Source organism: Thunnus maccoyii, chromosome 22, assembly GCF_910596095.1.
Source record: "Thunnus maccoyii chromosome 22, fThuMac1.1, whole genome shotgun sequence".
NCBI lineage: Eukaryota > Metazoa > Chordata > Actinopteri > Scombriformes > Scombridae > Thunnus > Thunnus maccoyii.
Window position 1 is genome coordinate 8147979 of NC_056554.1, and position 25463 is coordinate 8173441.

At 40.1% G+C, this 25463-nt stretch overlaps 1 protein-coding gene across 1 annotated transcript in view; it reads left to right on the forward strand.

Annotated features, from left to right (window-relative positions):
• The first annotated feature begins 928 nt into the window (after window positions 1-928).
• Window positions 929-25463, forward strand: part of ppp2r5b (protein phosphatase 2, regulatory subunit B', beta) — a 40250-nt gene continuing 15715 nt past the window's right edge. Inside the window, exons 1-2 of the mRNA XM_042401605.1 lie at window positions 929-2447; window positions 24193-24389. Coding sequence (XP_042257539.1) covers window positions 2255-2447; window positions 24193-24389 — 390 coding nt within the window. The 5' untranslated portion in view covers window positions 929-2254. The remainder of the gene's footprint in view (window positions 2448-24192; window positions 24390-25463) is intronic.

Here is a 25463-nt window from a genome sequence, read left to right on the forward strand (position 1 = left end):
TGTCATGTAGCGGTTGGATGTGACTCCCCTTGTTGAAACATACTGACAGACATAACAGCGGAGCAGAGGAGAGAGACTGAGATAGCGATGTGACCGACCTGCGCGCTGATATTTGACATGTTTTTTTCTCTTCCCGAATACAAATAATGTTTAAAATATTTGTATGAAACAAATATTCATAAAAAACCCACTATTTGTGCTTTGCCGAATAATGTTTTTCTATTCGGGCACACCCCTAATGGATACTTGCCTTTAGTAAATAGAAACAAGCTGACCAGGGTTAAGACAGCAGGGAAGATAGTAGACCACCAACAACAGCCATTAGATGACCTTTACAGCACAGCTGCACACAGGAAAGTCCTGTCAATCATCCCTGACAGAACACGTCACCTCCACCCTGAGTGTGAGCTGCTCCCATCAGGGCGACGCTACAGAAAGTCCTGCTAAAGACGAAGATCTACAAGGGTTATTTTATCCCAGATGCAGTTAATGTGGTCAAGAAACAGTAAACTTAGCTGTACAACATGGAGATGAATGAACTGATGTACAACTGAGATCTTTGTTCTGTTAATGTGATGTTTTCATCTTGTGTATGTTTATACTTTACTGGTGAGACCAACAACAGTTTTCCTGCCTGGGCTGGACAATAAAGTTTATTCTACTCTATTCTATTCTATTCTATTCTATTCTATTCTATTCTATTCTATTCTATTCTATTCTATTCTGTTCTGTTCTGTTCTGTTCTGTTCTATTCTATTCTGTTCTGTTCTGTTCTGTTCTGTTCTGTTCTATTCTGTTTTGTTCTGTTCTATTCTATTCTGTTTTGTTCTGTTCTGTTCTATTCTATTGTACTGTATTCAGTTGTATTGTATTGTATTGTATTCTTATTTTGACAGACAGGTCGTCTTACTTCCTGTGTCTTCCGGGCTCACTACGTGCGTCTTGACGCAGCTCTCTGAGACTCTAGGACGACCGGATAACGGGAACCGAGAAGGGGGACAGGAGCAGAACGCGTCAGTCTGACAGACACAGACGGGGTGCTATTGTATAACACAGGCCTTCAGTTTTTTTCCTCTCTGAGCTGCCGCCGCGCGGAGGAGCGGCTGCTTTTATTTTATTTCTCTTCTCTGTTTTTTCTAACCGAGGAGGTGGAGACAGGAGCAGAGGGCGCAGCGGGGCTCGGTGTTGCATCGGCCGCTGCTGGCGGAGGACCTGCACATGTCGGCGCTGTGAGGGACCGTTTGTTTCCCCGCCCTGATACGGTTGGAGGACGGCAGGAGGAGGCTGTGTGGAGGGGTTTAAACCGCCAGAAGAACAACATCATCAACCTGTGAGAAAAACCAAAAAAAATATTAATCAGGTGCGGCCGTTTTAACGGTCAACAGAGGATCCGTTAAAAACGAGCGAGAAGGACAACAGTGATGCGGCAGCCGAGGTGGGCCCAGATTGATGATTTTATGATATCATCACCGTCATCCACCGCCAGGACCGATCACTGATTTTATTGATAAGGAGTCTCATCGATGAGAAGGTTATATGCTATAAACTGACCCGGAGTGTTTATGTGTGGGTTTTTTTTTCTGGATAAGCAGGAGGAGGATCATCTGTGCTTGATTACACTGATTTTTCTTCTACATAAGGAGCTATAGGATCAATAGGTTAATCGTAGAAAATAAACATCCAAATTTAGTCTGTGTGTGACGCCAGTACAGCAGCAGAGAGGCGTGTGTGTGTGTGTGTGTGTCTGTGCGCGTGTGTGTGTTTGCGTGTGTGTGTGTGTGAGGAGACGCGCCTGTCTGAGCATCATCTGGAAGCTGTGCAGGCTCTGCTCCTCCACGGGGATGATACACAAGCCATTTCTCATCTGTGCGTGAAAAATAGAAGATTCAGGGATGTTGCTGCCGCTGCTGCCATTTCCAGTCCGGCTCTGATATAGACAGCGAGGCGCACAACACGGGACTGGACATCCAGAAAATATCTCTCCTCTCCTCCGCCTCTGCACCTTCTCCCCCCTGTATCTCTCTCCCCTCTCCTCCACCACCTCCTCCTCCTCCACCACCACTCCAGAGAGTCTATTCATTCTGATCAATTGATAATCCATCTGTGATTCAGAAAGCCACCCACTCCTCCATCCTCTCCTCCATTCACCCGTACATCCTCTTAAACGCCTCTTTACGCACTCACACGCGCAAAGGCACGCACGCACGCACGCACGCACGCAGTAGCACCACCACCACCGCCATCTACAGCCATCATGGAGACGACCAAGCTGCCTCCGTCCAGCCCGTCCTCGCCGACCACCAGCTTCTCGGTGCCCTCAGCGGAGAAGGTGGACGGCTTCCCGCGCAGGTCCATGCGCAGAGCCCGGCAGAGGAGGTCCCACAGCTCCTCCCAGTTCCGCTACCAGAGCTCCCAGGTGGAGCTCACACCGCTGCCCCTGCTCAAAGGTGAGGCACTGATTTACTGTGGCAGCCGTCCTGTGGGTCAATGTCAAGAATATATTATAGTGATACCATGGGATGAAAAGTCCAGTAAGGTCACCATCAAAGGCTCTATTTTCACTTTGTGTGTGTCTTCTTCATTATTTAAACATCAGATGACTTTACATAACACACCTATTGATCAGTACTGTGGAGAAGGCCTATTGGTGTATTGTATTTTCTATTGATAGGTGTCCAATGATTCATATTGTCTTTTCTGTTTTTGTCCTTTTTGACTGACAGAGGTGATAGCAATGGCTTTGATTTATTGAACTGACAGGAGCTGATCTGGTTTGGGTTTTTTTTTTAAGGCCCACTATTGGAATATTCTGCACCAGGGCAATGGCTCTTTTGGTACCGCTTCATTTTACAGTTGCCGCAATTTTATACAAATTTCCTGGACATTTTTTGAGTAATTTGCGGTTACAGTATGCAACAGTGTAATTTTAGGACATTTTTAGGTGCAATTTGAAATAAATTGTAAGAAAAATGTAAAAAGCGCTAAGTTGGTTTTGTTGGTCTCGTTCTATTTGGGTGAATTAATTTGCAAAACATCTTAATAAATTAGATTCTTAACAATTTTTAACTGACAGAATAAAACGTACTTTTCAGTGTGTAGTTGCATATTAGGTTCTTTCTTAAAAATGATATAATGACTCAGTTTCCCATTTACTAAGAAATGACATAACCCCTTACGTTAAGTTACATCCATTGACTTTCTCCCAGCCTCTCTCAAAGAAATGTCCTAATAATGAACAGTTACAAAGCAGTTATGTTTATAGGAAATTATTGAGAACACAGATCCTGCAAATCAGTCGGAAACTAAGGGACCCATAAAATAAAGTGTTACTGCTCTTTTCATTATTCATTCATCTGCCAGTTGTATTCCAGATGAATCGTCTTGTCTATTAAATATCAGAAAACAGTGAAAAATGGCCACCCCAATTTCCCAGAGTCCAAGGTGAAGTCTTCAAAAATGTCTCTCTGGCAAGCAGACCAAAACCCAAAGAAATTTAGTTTATAATGATGTGAAACAGAGAAAAGCAGCAAAATCTCATGTCTGAGGAGTTAGAAACAGAGAATTTTTGTCCTTTTTTTGTCAATTCTGTCAATCATCCACTCAACACACTACTGTATGTTGCCTCCAATAGCTTTACATTTCAAAGGGTTTCACAACAGCCTTCTCAAACTAACACAGTATTCTTTCTTATTCTTATAATCTAGTTAATTTTTTAAATTTTTTGTGTTTTTTTTGGAAGACAGTGGCTAAGAAATGCCCAGATGTTCAAGTTCAAATTCATGTATGCAGAATCACTGAGCTTGAACCACTTGTGCACACATATAAAAAATACAATACAAACCCTTAAGCAAAAATACATCATTTAAGGAACAGAACTTGTATAATTTGGATATATGGTATGTAAAGATCCTGACATTCAGACTGATGACATCCCTACATATAGGCAGTCGGAGCTGTACTATTTGCAGGTGTGTTGTTGCCATAGCTCTAATCCCAGAGCTGCTGTTACTACACAGAGACCACTTTGATCTATGGGAGCTTGTTCGATATCATCTCAGACTGAAGGCACGATGCTACAAAGGACATTGGACCCATTTTCTTTCATTTTCAAATCCAGTGTAGTGCTGTCTCCATCTGCCAGACCACTACAGACTCAGGGCTCAACCTGCAGACAGACAGACAGGCCTGGGTGGGGTTTGGTGTGGTTAGAAACAGACAACCACAGAAAAGAAGCAGAAGATAGATTTGATTTAGTTTTTCTCCAGCCAAGATAGGGATGATGCAAGAAAATGAATCAAGCAATTTATTGAGCAAAAATACCCAACATTTTCTGCTTCCAGCTTCACAAATGTGACAATTTGCTGCTTTTCACTGTTTTATAACATTGTTAATGGAATTTCATTGGGTGTTGGACTATTTTGTTGACAAGAAAAGACATCCGAAAACATCACCTTGGGCTCTGGGAATTTTTCACTCTTTGTTACCTTTTACACATTAATAAATTAATATAAAAATGAATTGAAAAGATGAATCCATAATGAAAATAATCGTTAGTTGCAGCCCTAGAGTAAACCTCTGCATCAATAGTGAATGGGCGTATCATGAAAAGGTATTCATCACTGATAAAATTACCTCTCAAGTCTCTTCAAGTTCAGACTAGAACCCTGAAAAGACATTTCCTTGGTGAGACATTGCATGCAGGTAGCGAGCTCATGTCAAAGTTGTCCACATTTGTATTTTTCCATCTCTTCTTTTGGCTCATTCAGTCAAAACCACCGTCCCTCCACGATTTGTCATGCTTGTTTCCTCAAGAGCTGCTCTACATCTCCATCTGTGCCTGTTCCTCACCTTCGTTGTCTTCTTTCTCTATCTCTCTTGCCTGTGTGTATAGCACAAGGGCACATTTGAAGTCCTCATATATGCCTCTGACCACTCTTTATAAGGTTACTCCTCTTTTCATGTAGCCTGCAATCTCTTTCCATTAACCCTCTATGAAGAGAAGACCTTTCTGCTTTTAGAGATGGTATGAGGTGCATGCTCCTGTGTTTAAGCTCTTATGTGTGTTTTTACACCTCATTTACCCAGCGTTAACTTCCTCTCTGGTCTGTGAGTGATGGACGTGTGCGGCATGACGATGGAGGGTTTTGGACGCGACTCCACAACACTTTCGGCTCAGACCTCTCTGTGCATACGTCCTATAGCCTTCATTGACACAAGTCCCAGTTATTACGTGGCTGCTGCACCGCTGCGGCACTCTTTCTGGATCCCAGGAGGAACTGATAGTAAGATCCTGCAGCACAGGCGCAGGAGAAAAGCCTGGTGTGGGGAAGTCTGTAACGGGCAGTATGTAGGCCAAGTGTAGACAGACTTGTGGGTGTTTTGCCCTCCAGGGAATCACATTCCTATTGTTAATTTCAACTCCTCCTCCTGTTAACGGCGGCACATCTCTTTCACTTTAAACTCTGAGCAAAGCTTCATTCTCGCTTGTAGTTTCATGCTGAATATGAAACATCATGGACATATAACAACAAAGAAGATATGACAAAAGAAAAAGCTGTCAAGAAACAGCTACTGGTGAAGTTCAGTGCATTCTTATGGATCCATTTTGTTGTTTTATCTTTTATTTTTCTTATTTCCAGAGATGACTAGCCAAATATGTACATTTTCAGCACAGATACAATGGAGATTAATAGCAGGAGATGTTTAAAATTACCAATAGTAAACACTGAGTTTTAGACATTAGTCTCAGAAAGAGCAACAACCTCAATAATTTGGACAAATTTCAACAATCAGGACATAAAGAAATCCATCATAGAAGAGGCAGAGCTGCTGATTCCTGCATCGACAGTAAACTCAGTCGACCAGAATGCAATGCAGTCACAGCTCGTATCTTTGCAAATCTGTCATCAGTAGTGTTTGAAAGATACTGGCCTTTAAAATGACTTTTTAACATGGAAAGGATAGCATGGAGAGCTCTCTTTAGTAGTGGTTGTTGAGAGGCATTGTTGTATGTGGCAAGATTTCTAGTTGGCACCAGATCTACGATAGATGCAGCCCAGTATCCTGGAAATAATGTTTAAATTTGATGATTCTGCATCTCACAAATTAGCAACCAATGCCAACATTTAGAGCCAGCGCAGAGCATTAAGGGTGTGGTGGATGTGTGTGTGTAGCGCATCTGACTTTTATGCTGGAGACCAGAGTTTTAATGTACACAGACCTGCATTTACTGTATCGGTAACCACAATCTTTCCCTATGACCTTAACCATACTGTAGTTGCCATGCACAGATATCATAGAAAATTTATCGTAGATATTTATGGCATTACTCATTGCGTAATTTCATTTCAATTTCTCATTGGGTTGAAATCTCAACTCATGCATTTACATGTAATGCTTTAACACTATTTGTTAGCAGGCTTACTTATTATTTGTGAAAATCACCAAAATTAGAAATGCATAGACATCACCCGCACGGATTTCCATTCACCTGGAGCAATCTTCAAACCCTGCACAAGCACGGATCCACCTTGCTGAAATGTCACTGATCCACACATTGACTTTCCGTCCAGTGACTTTCAGGGCTGCTGTTCTGTAGTCGACACTGACCTCCGAACCTCCAAGAGTTTCCCTAAAGGGGATTAGTGTCACAGCATAATAACTGTGCTACTGATATTTTCTGCACACAGTTTATGCACCGAAGTGAGACACACCAAAGTTGCAGTAAAGAATATCTGAAGGATTTTTTCAGTAAATGAATTGTTAAGTGATACAAGAATAAACCGTAGACACGGATTCTTCAGGTGAGATGACCACACTATCGTAGTAAACAATAAACTTACCTATAAAAGAGCAGCAGGGATGGTCAAGGCAGCCAATGAACCCACAGATGACAGATGAAGGGTACAGGCTTCCTATAATCCCCTTTACATGTTTGGCCACAGGCCTGCAGCATATGTGCATCCACACATACAAACACATGCATGAACCCCTTCTGGACACTGTGTTCTTAGACCAGTTGTGGACTTCAAAGTGGCTGCACTCTGTGTGCAGTTTATTTCTATATCAATGGATGTAGTTGTTTAAAACATGTGATCTATGAGTGAGTTTTTCCTTCAAGGTCTGTCTCATAAAAACACAGCACTCCTCTCAGTTTTGTAAGCCTGAACCTTGTCTTTCTGTATTCTTAATGTTACTACAAACTATTTAGTATGAAATACTGCCTTTATCATTATTTTACAGTTGTAACTGTCTAAATTTTCCTGTTAGAAATATAGGCTTTAATTTAAGTACTGCTGAAATTTTTAGACTGGGCCCCAAATGAGATGATGATTATTAAGTCATAACCGAGGCACCAGGGCTCAATAAACTTGGTGTTTCTGTGGGACCCATGCAAATTAAAATATTTAATATCTGCTGTCACACAGTAGGAAGCCACCAGATGGGTATCAAAAATGTTTTTAGACACGGTGGAAGCTTCTCCTCCCTGTATCTCTCCACTTTAATTTTCACATTAAATAGTGAAATAATTGAGGATGGTGTCCAGTAAAGATAATGGTGGAAGTAATGTTTCTGGAAACTGGTCCAGTAGAGTTAACTGGCTGTCATCTCTGTACAGTTTACATTTGTACAAAATGAGAAACAGTATCTATCTAATGTGAATATTTGCTGTTTTCCTTGGTCCTCTAAGATATCAAACTGAATAGTTTGGGGTTTTGGATTGTTGGTCGAATAAAACAAAAAATTTTGTGCTTGGAGAAAGTATGGTGGGATTAAGGAAAACAGCAAATATTTGCATTTTTCAATTTTTGGCATTTGTCTCTTTAGTTATTGAGCTAGCTAGCTAGCTGTTCAGCTATTTGTCTGTGTTGTATTAGCAACCTGCTAATGTGGTTGTTTAGAAAATTATTTCTATAGAAGACAACTAACTGGTTATATTCTATATTTAACTGGTTTTATTTGTTGCATCTTGATCAGAGTGGATTATTAGCTTGGTCCTTGGCTCTCCTAGTTGTCCTCCTCTGTGTCTTCAGTTACACTGCAGCTCTCAGTCTAACCAGAGCACAGGCTGTTAGCTCAGCGCTCCTCCCCAGCTGCGATGCTCTCCCCTGAGGCTACAGACACCAGTCAGGCTTCCCAGTCACGGGTGTTGTGCTGTCGCTGGCAGGCTAATCAGACTAAGGTCACATTCCTGTCCAAAATCTAGTCAGCAGATAAACAAACTTATGATAAAGATTTATGCCTTCTTCACACATCAAAGACAATTTGCATGAATGTGGTTCAGGATGATTTTTGAGATTATTGAACCAGTTATCTCTGAGGATCTAGCAATCATGCAGCACCAGATTCCTTTGACCTTGAGATAGGCCTGGCCACAAATCCCTCTATAGTTTATTTGTAGATTTCCCAAATTTCCCTTTGCTGTTTTCTCTGTGGTTTGTGAAACATAAAATTTGTCTGAATCTTCTTGAAAAATATGTATAAAAACTGTGTGTTTGTTAATACACGTTATATATGCACTCAGCATGCACTGCAATCGGTGTTTGACTTAAAGTATGAGTCATCCAGGTGAAAATATGATCCACACAGTGTGACTGTATTTGTGAAAAAGTATCCACCTGAGGGATATGAAATACGTCATTACCACAGGTAGAAACATATTTAAAGTCCCCCTCTGGTCAAAAATGTGTTTTTCTTATTCCTTCAGTTGGATGTTTGACCTTCACTCTGCAGAATGATGTATGTGCAGAGTTTAACACTTCAAGGCTGTTTTCACATTCATCTGCTGAAAGTGAAAAGATTCTCTTCACTCACTGAAAATCTGACTCTAAGGCGTGTACAAATGAGCAGGATTTGTGACATCACCACTAGTTTGGAGCCAATCATGGTCCAATATGCAACTTACACAAGTGTGATGTAGAAACATGAAGCCTCCAGTGCACAAACACTGAGAATAGACTTAACGGTGAAGTAGGAGACATCTTGTGTCCAGCAGTGAAACTTCTGAAATGAAAAATATTTGCATATTCATAGATTCTGAATTTTTCAATAAGGGAGAAGAAGTAGATGTCATTTTAAGAATTTCTAACAAGGTAATTGAATTTTTTTTTTATGTAAAAACAACCATGGACACAAATTATCATTCAAAGCAGAGTATTTTATATGTTTTAAAACATGTCTGCAGGGGATCTTTAAAAATGATTACCAGTAGAAAAACCCATCACATTAGAGCCATCACTGTGTGTAGAAATATCACCATTACTAGATAGAAACATCATCATTGGAGTAAAAATATTTTCACCGAGGGTAGAAATTGTATCACATAGTGCATAGAAATGTTATTACCAGAAGAAATGTAATCCGGGTAGCAAATGACCACGATAAGGGATGTAGGTTGGGAATAGGTTTGACCTCTGTGGGTTTTACTATTCAATGAGTCAGTTAATCTATTCTGAGCTGAGTGAGGATGAAACTGTACTAAAAACATTGTAGAATTTATTAAGCTCTGAGTGTGTTTTTGTCATTCTGCAAACTTTATATGTATGCAGGGTGATCATGGGACATGTTCGGGTCTATCTTGAAATTTTGGGGAACATTGTTGCAGCCAGCAGCTACCTCAGCAGGAGCTCAGAGAGAAAACACACAAAAACAGACTTTCTGCTCAGCTCGGCCCAGCGGCACATCCTGCCAGCCTGCGCCGCTGAACTGTTTTACAAAGCTCAGATTGCATTTTTGACCATAGTAAACGCTATAGACCTGAGCTGACAGGACAGGAGACCCAATACAAGAAAGGTCATGGCGTGCCTGTTTTATTAACTAAAAAAATCATACAATGTGCCTCATATTCTAAATTTAAAATTAGGGCATCAGCAAAAATGTATCTGTATTAGTGAGTCACAAGATGATCATACTAAAACTATTCCTGTAAACTGCATGTCACGAGAGGCTCTACTTTTATCGTCCCAGTTAAAAGAGAAACTGAATTTTGTCAGGCCTGCAGTCGGAACGGGAAAACAGCAGCAGATGAAGCCAAAAAATGTAGAATAGTCCAATTTTCTTACAGTCAAATGTGTTGTTGGATTTATTCTCATCAAAAATTGATGATAGTTGTTTATTATTATCTCCCAAACCAATGTGAAAGCAGCAGAGCCGCAGAACAGCAGCACGCCTAATTGCTGTTTTGAAAATGAATCAACACGCTCAGCTCCAGTACGCTTATCTTGGTGCTGAATCCTCGAAACAGCTCAACAAAAAAATAATCAATAGGAAAGCACTCACATCAAGTAATTAATAGATAGACGTTGCGTGCAAACAACATCCAGCATGCAAGCTAGCACCAGCATTTCTAATTGCTATTTTAACCATGCAAAAGGAATATTCATACAACAATATAGCCATGCGTGATGAGCTCTGTCCTTGATGTTTCAATCAGTGGCTTCCAGCAGTTGTGGCTTTACAAAGAACTGCTGAGTGGCTTCAAATAACTCTGTCGGGCCCTAAAGGATGTTGTGTGAGCTTAGTGTTAGTGTTAAATCTCCTGTACCTGCACGAAACACCATCCTGCTGGCTGGCGTTAGCATTTAAGCATCTCTAAAACCCACGAAACACCCTGCAGATAGAAGACAAGCACTACAGACAACGTAAGTGAATCAGGCTCTGTTGCACAGAGGAACAGATGGTGTGCTGATGCAGAGTGGGATAACAGGAGGAAATAAATGTTGTTAGAGATTGTAGGTAAAATGTTATTGTGAATGATCAGTTCATGTGCTTGTAGTCTATTAAAAAGTCAGAAATGATCCTTATTGCAGACCATCAAATGGTGAATCTTTTTTGTAGCCTTGAAACAAGGGTTTCTTTCAGTTTTGCATCTTAACATGTGTCCAGTGTTTGCTATCAGCCCACTGGATGCTGGTTAACAGGTCAAAAGTGTGTTTTTGTAGTTCCTCTGTTTCTATGGACTGCTATGAAATGCGTAATGTTCCCACTGCTGTCTGCTGAAGAACAAAAATACACCGCTGCTAGTGTTTCATAATGCACTCAAAAGTGGGCCATTTTCACTGCTAACAATGAGAAGATTAGAAGGAAAACATGCCATCAGACATATGCGTTATAAAATCTTAAATACCACCTCATAAAACAGAATAGAGTGAAGAAGATTTAAGGAGATGCTGTTTCAGCCTTATGGAGGTGCACAAAGACAGTAAAGTAAGCTTTTAAATGTGAAAACTCATGTTCAAAAAGCCTCTTTTCATTGAATAGGAACATTTTTAAACATTTCCATTCTGTAACACTTTAACTCACTTACTGTAAACATCTTGTCACACCAACAGATCATTTTATTTCAATACAATCACAGTGATGAATGGATTCGCTTGTGGGGAAGAAGTAAATTCATGTGAATCTTTCACATCAACTCTGGTAACTTATTAGCTGTGTCGCACCATCCACTCTTATGCACCCAGCTATGTCGGAGTATAAACTGCTCCAAAAGAAGCATAGTTTGCAGACAGATATGACAGGAGTGGCACAAATATAGCTCTTGAATAAACTCTGTGAAGTTATTGTCATTTTTGTGTAAGCCGGCCTTAATTTTAGACAAAAAAAGGCAGCAAACAAACAAACAAAGCAACAAAAATAATAATAAAACATTAGCTTGAATGAGGAATGCTAACAGTGCTCAGTGACTGTTTTCTGTTACAATAACTCAGTGGTTAAATATAACTGTTGCTGAACAGTGTGGGCACATGTAACAATTATGGAATAATGTTAAATGCTAAAACATAGTCTAACAGTAGCAAAAGTAGAGAGGAAACATAAAGTCAGTAATATTTACAGTATCTAAAGTTTGCTTAGATACTGTTAATACTTTCAGTTAGAACTGTGTGTAATGAGAAAAAAGAAAACTATTGTAGTGTTCTGTATGTAACCCTAACAGACGAATGTTGCAGAAATAGTGATTCATGTAGTGAAAATGACCTCGAGTTACTGTTTCTGACAAAGAGCCCTCCATTAATCAGGCGCATTTCCTTGCTTGGTTATTACATCTTTAGGCCATAATGTGAATACTCTACTGTACTTGTCAGAAATGACAAATATGTAACATGTTAACCTGCATGAGAAGATATGATGTTTGTGTGTGTTTTCATTTTTTAAATTTGTCTAGCATGTGTGTGTATCCACATTATAGTAATGGCCGTATGGCAGGCTTTGTTTTAAATGTGCTGTTTACTGTAAAACAGTCACCTTCTCATACAGATTGTATGTGGGAGATTGGATGACTGTGAGTGTGTGTGAGTGTGTGTGTGTGTGTGTGTGTGTGTGTGTGTGAGTGTGTGTGTGTGTGTGTGTGTGTGTGTTTGTGTGTGGAAGGGAGAGGCCAGCTGGATGGGCCTGGTATTGGGTTACAGAAGGCATGGAGTAGTTTTTGCTCTATGACTGTCTCAGATCAATTAAAAGGGAAAGAGGGAGAGAAAGTGAGGGGGGGGGGGGGGGGGTAGAAATGGAGTGGATAAGCAAAGAGGAAATGAGTGGACATTAAGTTGACAGGTGGAGGAGGAAGAGTGGGAGGAGGAGCGATGGTGAGATAAGAAAAAAAAAAAAAAAAAAAGCCAGAGGATATTGCAGAGGAGAGGATGTAATGAAACGGCTAGCGATGCAATAAGCACAACCACTGCTGTGTCACGGAAGAAAGAGTTGATTCTTAAAGGAATACGCTGATGCTCGGGCAAATAAGCTCTTTGATTGAATCACCACAAGTTTCACCTTTGCGGGCGTTCACTATTAAATATTCTCTTGTGTCTCGGAGGCAGTAAACAAAGAAAATCAAATACTGGACATGCAGAGGTGACGTGTTGTGAGCCAGTCCAGAATATCTGAGAAAAAGTGTATTTTGTTGGACATAATCGCCTTAATCAAGGACTAGGAGATGTGAGAATTTGTTTTTTCATTAATCACATTTCCTTGTCTGTGACGAGCAGCAGCAGCAGGAAAACACTGTGTGATGTAGCCTATATGCTGCAGAGCAAACCGACAAATTATTATTCAACAAGTGAGCGTTACAAAGCCGCTAATCAAATGTCGAGGATGTCTCCAGCTGGGATAACCGTCTCCCATATTTGTTTACGAACTGTCTCCAATTTGTGTTTGCATTTCAGGCTGCAAATATTGCTCTCAGGGGATCATTTTAATATCTAAAGTGCCTGCTAGTCATGCGGTCAAGGAGAATTTGGATTTTTTGGAAAGAAGAGAAGAGGTAACTCAAACAGCTGTGAAAGTCTGGTTTTATTTATGCTCATGGAAATCTATTTATTGATAGTGATTCAGCTGATTATAGGGAGAGTAAACAACAAAAATTACAGCCAACGCATCGTACAGCTATGAACCACAGCCTGTAACACCCAGACAGTCTCTAACCAGTATGCTGTGTGGTGGAAACGTGTATTATTAGAAACATTGGATTATTTAAAGATGGGCTTAGCACGCCTCTTAATCTTTTGCCATGACTTATCCTCCTCTCACAGCCTTTGTCACAGAGAGAATGGGACTTTTCTGTCTATGCATCCATTGAATACAGTGCATAAAGACTTTCTGCCATGTTTTGAAATCTACTGCCATCAAAAACACAATGCTGTTGTAAAAGGTCTTCAGATACAGTAACTGTCACTTTCATTGTTTTTCATTAATGAGTTTTACTTCACCGATTTATATTTTTTCAGATGGTAGATGTCTTATTGTAATTTGGAATCATAATCATAATAATTACGTCCTGTTTTAAGGTATTTTACACCTGTGTTTTTAACCAAACTTTTGTTAAACTAGAAGTCAGTAAGCACAAACTTCCATCAACACTGAACCTAAAGACAGCTTCTTTTTAGGTGAAATTGATTTCGCAGGAATCTTAAATGTCACTATTTTTGACATAATATCTCTTAAAATCAATGAGCTTTAACTGAAGGTCCATTTACTAGCTTTTTTTCAGCGCTTTCAACACCATCTCACATTCTTCATTCTTCATAGCAAACTGAAGTTGGTACAGTTCTCCCTGCTGCATACGACCACTTGTTATCATGTGACCGAGGTTCCACACTTACAGTACGTCATGTGATAACAACTTCAATTTGCTGATGAGGAGTGTGAGATGTGGCTGAAAGCTCCAATAGAAGCCAGTAAGTAGACCTTGAAGCAGCCTGAATTGATTTTTTCCTCCTTTGTAGGCAGTGGAACAAGCTGTTCAAACAACACTGACATATTATCACCTTACAGTATAATGTAGATATGACTAACATGTTAGCAATGAGTTACTTATTTACACATCCAGCAGATATGGAGAAACATTAGCACACATTTACAGTTGTTTCTCTGGCATCCTGATGAATGTTACTTCCCTTTTAGGTCTATTGTAGTCTCAGCCAACTCCTAAGAAACATAATTAGGTCTTTAGCTGCTAAATCCTCCTCTATGTTCACTAGCTAGTTACTAACTTTGTCTGTCTGTTGTTTGGTGCTGGCAAGTAGTGTGCGGTGGTTTGTTTGAGCTTTGTCGCTGCTGGAAACGAGGTTGATAAAGCAGTGAGACTGAACCAAATTGGAGGCTGTAAAACCAAAACAACTTGCTGAAAGACACTAACACTGTGTAGAGGTGAAGGGACCCGCAATCAGGTGATAATTCTCTGTGGGGTTGTCACTACAAGCATCCCCTTTCACATTACACATAGTCATTTGATCTATTAATAATATAAAAAATATTGATTAGTGCAGCTTTAACCTTACCTTAACCTTGTTAGTTTGCCACAACTGTGATCTTTCCCTAACCTTAACCATACTGTAGTTGCCATTCGCAGATATTGTAGAAAGAAATTATCCGTCTGTCTGTGTTCTGTCTGAAGATAGAGTTAAACATTTTGGAAGCTTGTGCCATTATGATTACATCCTCTTTTTATGTACTCAAAATGTCTCATCTGTGCATCTTTGCCCAACAAATAAAAAAAAAAAGTTGTCACTCTCTCAAAACCTAGACGTCAGTCACAAACTTCCATCAATACTGAATTCCTGTAATTTTAGGTGAAACTTTTTTTGAAAAGTTTTTGAACCTGCAAACATTCAATAGATCATGGGATTTCGTCTCTATTTTCATTATTTTAGTGAGTGGAGTGCAAATTCCAGATCCAGATCAGTATCAAAATGTAATGACTTGTTTCTTGGCCCAAGACCGATCTGTCCACCAAATGTCATAAAAATCTGTTCATATTATGGCAAGATCTCCTGCTGTCAGACAGACAGGCTGACAGAGAGGCATAAAACACCTCATCCTCGACAGAGAACACAAACATGTCCATTATGTGTCCATTTTTGTCAGCAGGACAGACTTGATTATCAGTAACAGACTGTACATACAACTCTATTCACATGTTGTATGCTAATAATACCCAGCCGGTCTCATTACCCATTCCCAGTACCATCACCAAGTGACGACTTCCAAGTATTTCCTGCTCTAATTTAAAGCAGCGGGATGATTCGTCCTGTTCTTTCTCAGCAGGTAAATTGCTGCTTACTCCTCAGTCTTCTTGAAAATCTGAGGATGGGAGACAGGAGGGGGATGTAGTCAATCACATGTGATAACATCCCCCCTCATTTTCCTTTCTAATCACTCTGTTTATGAGCGGGATAATGGATAATGGTGTACATGTTTGTCATGATGTGGACAGAACGTGTGTTATTAGGCGGATTAGATTATTTAGAGATGGACTTACAGCACGTCACTTAAACCCCTTAAGGTGATATTTATACTGCCCTGACTTCTCTCAATTCTCTGCTGTAGTTCCCGTATACTATTTATAACCGTGTTTCTCTTGCTTTCCTTCTTTATCTGCCTCTTTCTCCCCTTTCCCCTCCCTCCCCATCCTCTCTTCCTCTCTGCGTCACTGTGTCTGTGCATTGAGCATGAGTGTGTGTGCTTAATGACAGAGGTGCAGAGGCGGCTCGGATGGTAGCTAAAACAGAAGCTGTCCTCCTTGCTTTCTGTGACTCTCTGTTATACACACACACACACACACACACACACACACACACACACACATACTCAGACCCAAACAGAATAACTGTTATTTAAAGACTAGAGCTGTACTCGCTCATTTAACAAAAAGAAAAAGCCTTGGAGAGATAGATGGGTGGAGGAGAGGAAGGAAAAGATGGAGGGAGTGACGAAGGGGAGGGAGGGAGGGAGGGAGGAGAAGGGAGGCACCTAGTGATGGAAAGATGAGAGGACGAGGAAGGGGATGATGTCATCTTTTAACCCCATACCACTCCCCTCTCCTCCCTCCTGTTTCCTCCCGAGATTCTCTCATCTCCTCTCCTCTCCTCTCCCCTCCTCTCCTCTCCTCTCCTCTCCTCTCCTCTCCATTCCTCTCCTCTCCTCTCCTCTCTTCTCCTCTCCTCTCTTTTCCTCTTCTCTCCTCTCCTTTCCTCTTCTCTCTTTCTGTCTCTCTCCAGCAGCTCTATATTTAGATTTGTGCAGCTGTGTGTGTTTGTGTTTTGATGCTGTTGCAGAGTGTTTGGCACTGCTCATTCTTATATGTTGCTGCTCCTTTTACCAAATCCACCCCGCTCCTCTCCTCTCCTCTCCTCTCTCACCATCTTTTCTACGTCACATGCTGTTTTTTTTCCTCTCTATGTTTCAGGTTGCTTTTTCCCCCCATCTTTTCCTCCTCTATGTATTTAAAGGATCAGTCTGATGATAATCTATACTCTATATTTGTCTTACAGTCAACAAATCCCATGTGCAGACCTGAACTAACGATCAATTGATCCTGCTAAGAAATGTAGCCAAAAGCCTGATGTAGCTTCTTTCTCTGTGTCATAGTTGTCTAAAAACTATTAAATACACAGTAATGAGCTACACTGTTGAACTGGATGACATGTTCTTTAACTGCTGTGATTATGGGCACTGAATTTTATTTTGAGTTAATTCCACACCCACCCCACTGCTGTAAATACTCACTAGTGCACCAAATGTGTGTTAATCGGCAGCTGAAAATAGTCCCCAACAAACAACACTGTTTATTCATGTTTTGGTAACGTTTTGTAAAAACTACAGTGCCCAGTTGTCCTAGAAAATTAAAGTAAATGAAACTATGTATTTGTGAAGTGTTTTTATCTTCACTAGGAGTGGTTGGTCTTTGGGCTGAGTGCCACAGACAGGGAAGGGAAGTTGGAAAGTAATGAGAGATATTTGTTTCTCATGGGATTTTGTTGATAATAAGAAAATATAGCACACTGCCAGCCTTATTCTTTACACCTAAATGTAGGGCTTTTATTCAGATATACAGATTGTTGTAGAAGTCATTCTTTTTATGGTTTTGTTGGTACACAACTGCATATAAATGCAATATTCTGGCATTTTAAATTCTCTGTCTGTAGAGGATAAAGTTCAGACAGTAGAATCATTTGGACTGTTTTAGGAGATACTATTGAAAAACTGGGATGATTCATCTGTTTACATCACATTAATACACTGCTCCAGGAGAGAAAAATATGGGTGAAGGGAACTTATCCAAACAGGGATAGAAGGAATTTTTATTGCAACACACACAAGGAGTTGCTTGTTTTGTGATACAAGCTTCTCAGTGTAATATCTACTAGACTAAAGGATTTTTTTTTATCTTCCTCTTAGCCAGGGCTGGGGAACTATTGTTAACGTGGGTCTGTAAAGCCCAAAGAGTCTTTGTATGTGCAAGACTTGACATGCAGGATGGACATCTGTTAATGGCTAACACATTTATGTCTTTTAATTTATGTCAATTAATGAGTGACAAAACTGCAGAGCAAATTGCTTAACTGAAGATCTTTCTGATGTAATTCAATCTCATATATCATGATTTCCACTGTAACACTTACTATGAAATCAAGTTTTAGTTCAAGTCCTCAGTTACAGGTAACATGAAAATCCATTGTTTATTTAAACATAGTGTTGAGAGCAGCTTTAAAAAAGAAAATGTAGAGCTGTAAATTATTCAGGTAATAACTGAAGAGAAACAAAAGACAAAAAATGAATATTTAATTATTCTTTGTGGATATGCATTTTGATTCTTTATCTGCACAGCCATATGAAGAACTATAGAAATTCAAAGAAGAATACAAAACTCCAAGCACTGTGCATCAGCACTGATAGCTTAACATAATAAATGAAATAATAACATTTATAAATCAGGCGTGTATACCTGCCTTTCTTATTTATTCTTTATTTCATATTTAGTTGCATTTATGATCATGGTAACTTCAATTTTTGTGTGCCATGTGGAGGAGGCCTCCATTCAAAAAGATTATAAACCTCAACCTTTTAGACCTCTTGATTTTTTTTTGTCTGTATTTTAAACTCGAAAATCATTGAGGGCAAAGCCATTTACAATGACGTCGAGCAAGAAAGAAGACAGTCAATTAACACAAACATATAAATACAACTAATAAATAAAGTAACAACAAAATCAGTTAAAGCAGGTACAAACAGAGTTGTAGTGTGTTTCAGGTCGATGGTGCAAATATGTCAAAAGCAGTTCTTTCAAGCTGTGTATGAACACGAGGAACATGGAGTGTAAGTCATTAGTCCTAGTGTAATGTGGTCCAGTGGACCAAACTATCATGGAAGTAATATAAGAAGGTAGCTTTCCAATAAGGGCCTTGTAAATAAACAAATACATATACAAATCCTGCCTCTCAGAGAGAGAGGACCACCCAACCTTTAGTACAGGATGCAGTGATGAGTGTTGTAAACATTTTGAGTAATGAACCTGAGTACAGAATGGTAGACAGCATCAAGGGGCTTTAAAGTCGCAACTGAAGCATGCCTGTACAAGATGTCGCCATAGTCTAAAACTGATTGCCTTAGTTTACTCACCAAATTTGATCATTAGAGTAAAGATGAATATTATATCCAGTTACAACAGAAACAATACCTTTTACATAAAGAGCAAACAGAACAGGACCAAGGACTGAGCCTTGTGGGACACCTTTTGCAACCTGAACAAATTCAGATTTAACAGATCCTATTAATTCACACTGCTGACTCACATAGGCAGCCTTCCAAACCGTGGGAACTGTACCAGATAAGACAGAAAGGTTAAAAATATATGTTATGTACTGTAGCTTACTACAATTGGGGCCGCTAGCTTCTAAGAAGTAAGGATCAAGTTTATCCTCGCCAACTGAATATTTCAAATCCAATGCTAATAAGGTAGTGGCTATGTCATCGGAAGAGAAGAGCTGTAGCGTAAAACGAGGCATTGGCATCGTCTGAGAGTCAGGAGAAGTAGTGGGCAGAGGGGGTCCTGTAAAAGTTTCTTGAAAGATGTTGCCAGCAGCTAAAAACTTTTTATTAAAAGCACCACAAATCTCTTTATAATCTGATATTGAGGATCCATCAGCTGACGTGAGAGGAGGAAATGAGAGTGAAGACTTACGGTTCAGAGAATTCACTGCCTTCCAAAATTTTGATGGATTTGAATATGAATTTGGAATTAAAAGCAAATAATAATTAGCTTTAGCCTTCCTTATTGCGACGGTGCATTTATTTCTAAGGTGTCTGAAAGTAAGCCAGTGACCAGGCTCGCCAGTAAGCCTGGCAAGAGCTCAGGCTTTATTTCTCTCTTTCGGCAAGGATGAGATTTCAGCAGAGAACCAGGGACTTGACCTGTTCTGCACCCTATGTTTTTTAAAGGGTGCAAGCTTATCAACTACAGAATTAAAAGACTTACAAAAGTGGTCAAGAGCTAAGTCAACATCAGGGATTTTAAAAGTATCATGATTGTCACTTTCACAGAGATCAGACAGAAAGGCTTTCTCAACAAATGTTTAAAATTCCTACTAATCACCATGCAAGGGCATTATTTTTCTATATTTGTATTTCTAATACAAGCTATCAGACAATGATCACTAAAACCAAGCTCAATACTCCCGATTTAGTGATTTTGTCATTTCTATTAGTTAAAATTAAGTCAATTAAAGTCGATTTGGAGAAGTCATTTAAGTTTAGCCCGGTAGGATCAGTAATTAGCTGTGAGAGATTAAAGTTTTTTACAGACTTCTTTTAGATAATCAGAGTCAGAGCTCATCCAGTTTAAATTAAAATCCCCTAAAATGAATTTATATAAGGAGCTAAGAGATCAGCTAGCTCATCAATAGCTGAGGAGGAGGCAGAAGGGGGTCTGTACACTGCAACCACAGTAATTGAAGTATTACGTGCAATATTTGCTTTCAGAGCCAAAAACTCAAAACGTTTATCGACTATGACTGCAGATAAAAGACGCTCTTGTGTAAATGGCCGCACCAGATATGAAATATAATGAAATTTGATTTCACTACAAGCATTTAGAGTTGTACTTTTGAATCTATAATCACAGACAGGCACGTTAGTGATTCAAAACACTAATTTGGATTGTCAGAAACATGAAACTAGCTCACTCAAAAAGGCCTCACTTGCTGTGATTAAGATCTCAGTTAATATTCTAATCAATGCACTGATGTGATATTAAAAGCTGCTTTGAATAAATGAGTCTTGAGTGACCCGCGATGACCTAATAATATCGCAGCCACAAGTAAAAAAATTAAATTCTCTTTTGCTCAATATATAATAAGTATGAATAGTTTTATTTCTCCACTGCCTGTTCGTGCCTTCAGACATTTTCCTTGCACACTTATCCATTTTTTTGACACATTTCTACCTGCATGTGACACAATTACAGACAGTAAGGTAACACCAGTGGCCAGTTTAGCAAACATAACCCAAAAAACAGTTTGTGCCTGTTTACCGACCCCATGTCAGTGATTCTATTCATTTTCTCTGCCTCAAAACATGTATTGTGGTTCCGTCTGTGCCTGTCAACTCCCTGTACTTTCATCTCAGCTCCCTCATTCGCTCTCTCCCACACTTGCTCTCACATGACCCACCAAGTCTCTTCATTTCCTTCATCCTTCCCTCTCTTTTTCTCACCTCCCATCTCACTCTCTTGTGTCCCAAACACACATACGTGATTTTTCTATTCCCTTCATCTTTTCACCTCGCTCTGTTCTTTTTTTTTCTCAGTCCCAGCACGGCACATCTTCATACAATTACTCTCCATTAAAAATGGATTAGATTTCACCTTCACAGTCTGTCTACAGAGGGAGAGCAGGAGGGGAGGGAGGGAGGAAGGGAGGAATCAGGAGAGAAGGACAAAGAGATAGGAGGGATAGGAGGAGGCAGATTAAGATGGGGCCGAGCAAAGAAGGGGGAAATAAAATAGAGAAGTGGAGAAAGAAAGGAAAGGATGATACTCTAAAAAGATGGAGAGTGGTAGTTGCAAATAGCATTTATCTCGACCCAACCAAAAGACACAAATACAATTTGTGGTTGCCTTTCAGATTTAGACTCACACTCAGAGGAAGAAACAGTTCACCCTTTTAAACTTTTAACACTTGATTTTCATCACAAATAGTCAGAAAATCATGTGAACATGGCTGTCACACGTTTGTCCAGTCACTGAGAAATGGCTGCAATTCAAGAACAAATTGACTACTCAGCACAGCTCAATGAACAGGCTCATAGAGGTGAACAGTAGATGTAAAGTGGTCAAAATAAGACACTGTGCTGGCTGCCAGGAAGGTTACAGAAAAGTCACTGAAAAATGTATGCAGTGCACGCCATTGCTTTTACTCAGGGAAAAGATCACAAACAGTTTACCAGTTGTTAGACCGAAAATCAGGATCATAATCTTGGATTTAAGTTACTCTTGTGGATGTTCTCATATTACAAAGATATCTTATAGAATATACAGACAGTTTAACAGTATGGATTGTAAAGTTCGTCATAATTGAGGGAATAAGAAGCCACATGGTCTCACAAGAATATATGTCTAGTTTCTCGACACCTCAAGCAAAGGGCAGCCCTCGTCTATTGTTGTGCAGCTCTGTGCCAAAGAGAGCAGATGGTCCTGGTGTGCCCACAAGAGGTGAGGGGGTCTGGGGGCTGGAAGAGCTCCAGTCAGCCCCTTTACCCCTCCTGTGTCTCCCACCTAGGGGTTAAGAAGGGTTAAACCTAATCCGCTCCCACTGTGTGTGTGTGTGTGTGTCTGTGAGTACTGGATCATCCTCTGTCCAACTGCACAGTCAGTCTAGACTGCTTCCCAGCCATTGTGCAGTATCCTCTTGGTAACATGTATTGTTTTTCACGGACAGAGGGAGATTATTTGCACGAGCCTGTAAGCACATTGAGTTACCAGTTTATCAGGTTGACCTCTGTCTTGATAGCAGAGTGTTTTTCTTTGTTGTGAAAATGAAAAACCTCTGTCCAGGTATTTTGTGTGCAGAAGCCCTACTAAAGCTGCAAATACTTCTTCTGTATGCTAATAGTGTTGAATCCTGTCTCTATCTAAATTAGGGAAATAGAAAGGAATTGGTCCCAGTGCTACCAATGGCAAAGCCAAACAATTGTCATCGGGGTGGCCAGACTAATGCTGCATTCATGCTATGTCAGAAGGATGGGAAGGATCGCAAAGATTCCCATTTTCAAGGTTGTTTGATAACTGAGTTGGCTATGAGGCTTTAAGATACTGTACATTGATTACATTATATCAACAAAATTTGGGTTTAATTACATCAGATGATGGACTTTGGCTAACGTGATGCACTTTCAGATAAATCCCAATTTCCCAGTTGTAACTACAACTTGGTGACATGAACTCTGTTTACAAGTTGGAAACTCATAATTACAGTAACTCCGATAGGACCAGGATTCACTTTGTGGTGTCACAGAAATTGGTGTCTCGTTCAGGTTTTGGGTCACAATTTATGCTGTTTTGGGTCACTCACTCACTCATTGCTTGAAAGTGTGCTATTAGGCATCATAAATAATGTCAGTTTTTTATACAGTAATCCCTCAATACTAGATAAAACAATTTCTGATACTGATAATGAATAAACTGAAGTTAGAGGATATTTGCTTATAGCTAAATGTATGTATATTATCAAAAATAAGCCCCTAATAGTGTTGTGGGTAGAAATAGTGACAAATTTCCCCAATTGAAAGAAAAAGGAGAACTGTGAATTACAGACCACACTAAAATACACTATTTTGCACATGTGTCAAAGCATTGTGCACCCATCTAAACTTGTCAAAAGTGCAAAATGGTTCAGCACAAGGAAAAGAAAAAGAAATTGGTGCCACATTCTGGTCTACCTAGGTCAAGCTGGATATAGTGGTTATACAGTTAAAAATCCAGTAATGAGGTCCTTTAGGGTCTGCCATTATATCTCACCTTCTCTTCATTTTCTTGGTAATTATGGGAAATTGAACATATATCATGTAATGAATATATGAATACAGTCTGAAATATCTGCAACATGAACAAAAAGTCTTTGGTTCAACACAAATCCGTCACAGACCTTTATGTAGAACATTTGTTTTTATATTTCCAGCGTATTTTTTATGTCATTTGTTTCAATGTAGATCAGCATATTAGTGTTCTAACCAAACCTCACATACATCTCACTTGCTTATATAGCAATCTAAAGTCTGGATATTTCACTGCTGTATTTAGCTACTGAGTCATCAATCATCTGCTTACTCAGAAAAAGAACCGAGCATTCCCATTTGGCTGCTGTCACAGCTTCTGACTCTATCTTGGTGTTTGTTCCATTTTTTTTTTTTTAATTTGAGTTACATTTTTGCATGATGCTTTACAGGCCGAGCTGCTAAGTTTCACACCCCCGCAGGCATGTGGAATCAATTTAAAACTCATTGTACTTGTTCAGTAATCCGTGGAAATTAGATGCTTTCTCTATATCTATGAGAAGTGGAGATTTTGGAGGTGCAAGGTTTTAATCTGTCGGCCAGTAGGAGATTGTTTCGTTGTGACGAACAGAGCTGGAGAACGAATCTGACAGGTAATAGGACTGAGATACAAATGTGTTTGTAGAGTAATAGTCTGCTCTTTTTCCCTCATTACCTTTGAGAGAAGACCTAGCCTTTAGAATACATCTCTGTATACTCCAGCTTGCTTCCTCACACTCCCACTTTCATAAATGGCCCAAACGATTCACTATCAAACAAAGTGCCTTTCGGGAACGCCATCCATTTTAGCTGAGCAGCATCGCCCTCTTTTTGTCCTTTAACCTGCTCGTCTAACATGTCTATTTTTCTCTTTCTTCCTACCTCTCAATCATCCAGACGCCCCGGTGGCAGAGTTACATGACCTGTTCTGTAAGAAGCTGCAGCAGTGCTGTGTGCTGTTTGATTTCCTGGACTGCGTGGCTGACCTGAAGGGGAAGGAGATCAAACGTGCGGCACTCAATGAGCTGGTGGAGAGCGTGGCCACTAGCAGAGGAGTCCTCATAGAGCCTCTCTACCCAGAGGCTATTAAGATGGTATGAGGGGAGAGGGAGGAGGGAGGTTTGGGGGTTGAAATTATGGACTAGTGGATGGATAGAGGAAGGTTTTGAAATGAAAGACAGATGAGTAAATGCTAAGTATCCAAACGCCAAAAATTTGTAACACAGACAGTGACAAACAACTTTATGGTGGATGAGCAAAGGGTTCAATAATTGAATGGATGGATGGACAAGAAATATAGAAAGCCAGAAAAAAACGTTTCCACAAGTGAATCAATCCTCATCAAATGCAACACCTGGAAGCTCTGCCCACGGCAAGAAAATAGGAGGAGAGAGGGATGAGAGGATGATGGTACAGAGGTGGCAGACAGTGTGATATCCAGCCGAGGAGCTCTGGTGAAGTCACCAGAGGCTATAAACAAAGGTGGTGAGAGAGGAGAGGAGAAAGGAAGAGAGGGAGAGATAGATAAGGGGAAGGAGGGAGAGATAGAATGGTTGTAAAGGGTGCTAAGAAGCAATGGGCTGCACAGATGGCGAGAGAGAGAGGGATGGAAAAGAAAGGAGTGTGGTGGAGAGTGTGGCCACCAAAACAGCACTAGAGGTCCCAGAGGATATAAAGAGGAGGAGAGGAAGGAGAGATTTAGGGTGTCTAGTACATGGGAAAGGAAGGCCAACAGAGGATATAGCTTATGCTATGGAATCACTATACGCAGAGGATATGAAAACCCTGATAAGACAGAGGGGACAAAGGAAAAGGGGAGGAATGCGTTTCCCATTTTTGTAAAGTTTGGGTCATTTTAGTCTAATTTAAGTTACTTCACAATTGGAAATCATGGAAATTGGCTCCTAATGTTAGAACAAGATGTCCACAGTCATGCTAGCAGCTCTGTGAGGCTGTACTAAGGCAGACAATATATATAAAATGTATGCTATAGATAGAATAATGAAAAGAAAGGTGGAGAAAAGGAGGAGGAAGGAGGGTGACATTAGGTGAGAAGGAAATGAGAGGAAACGGATGGAGAGATGACAGGTCAGGTGACGTTAGTCACAGCTTTGATGTGTCTTAACCTTATAGGATTTAAATGTCAAGAGAACCATATATGAGGAAGA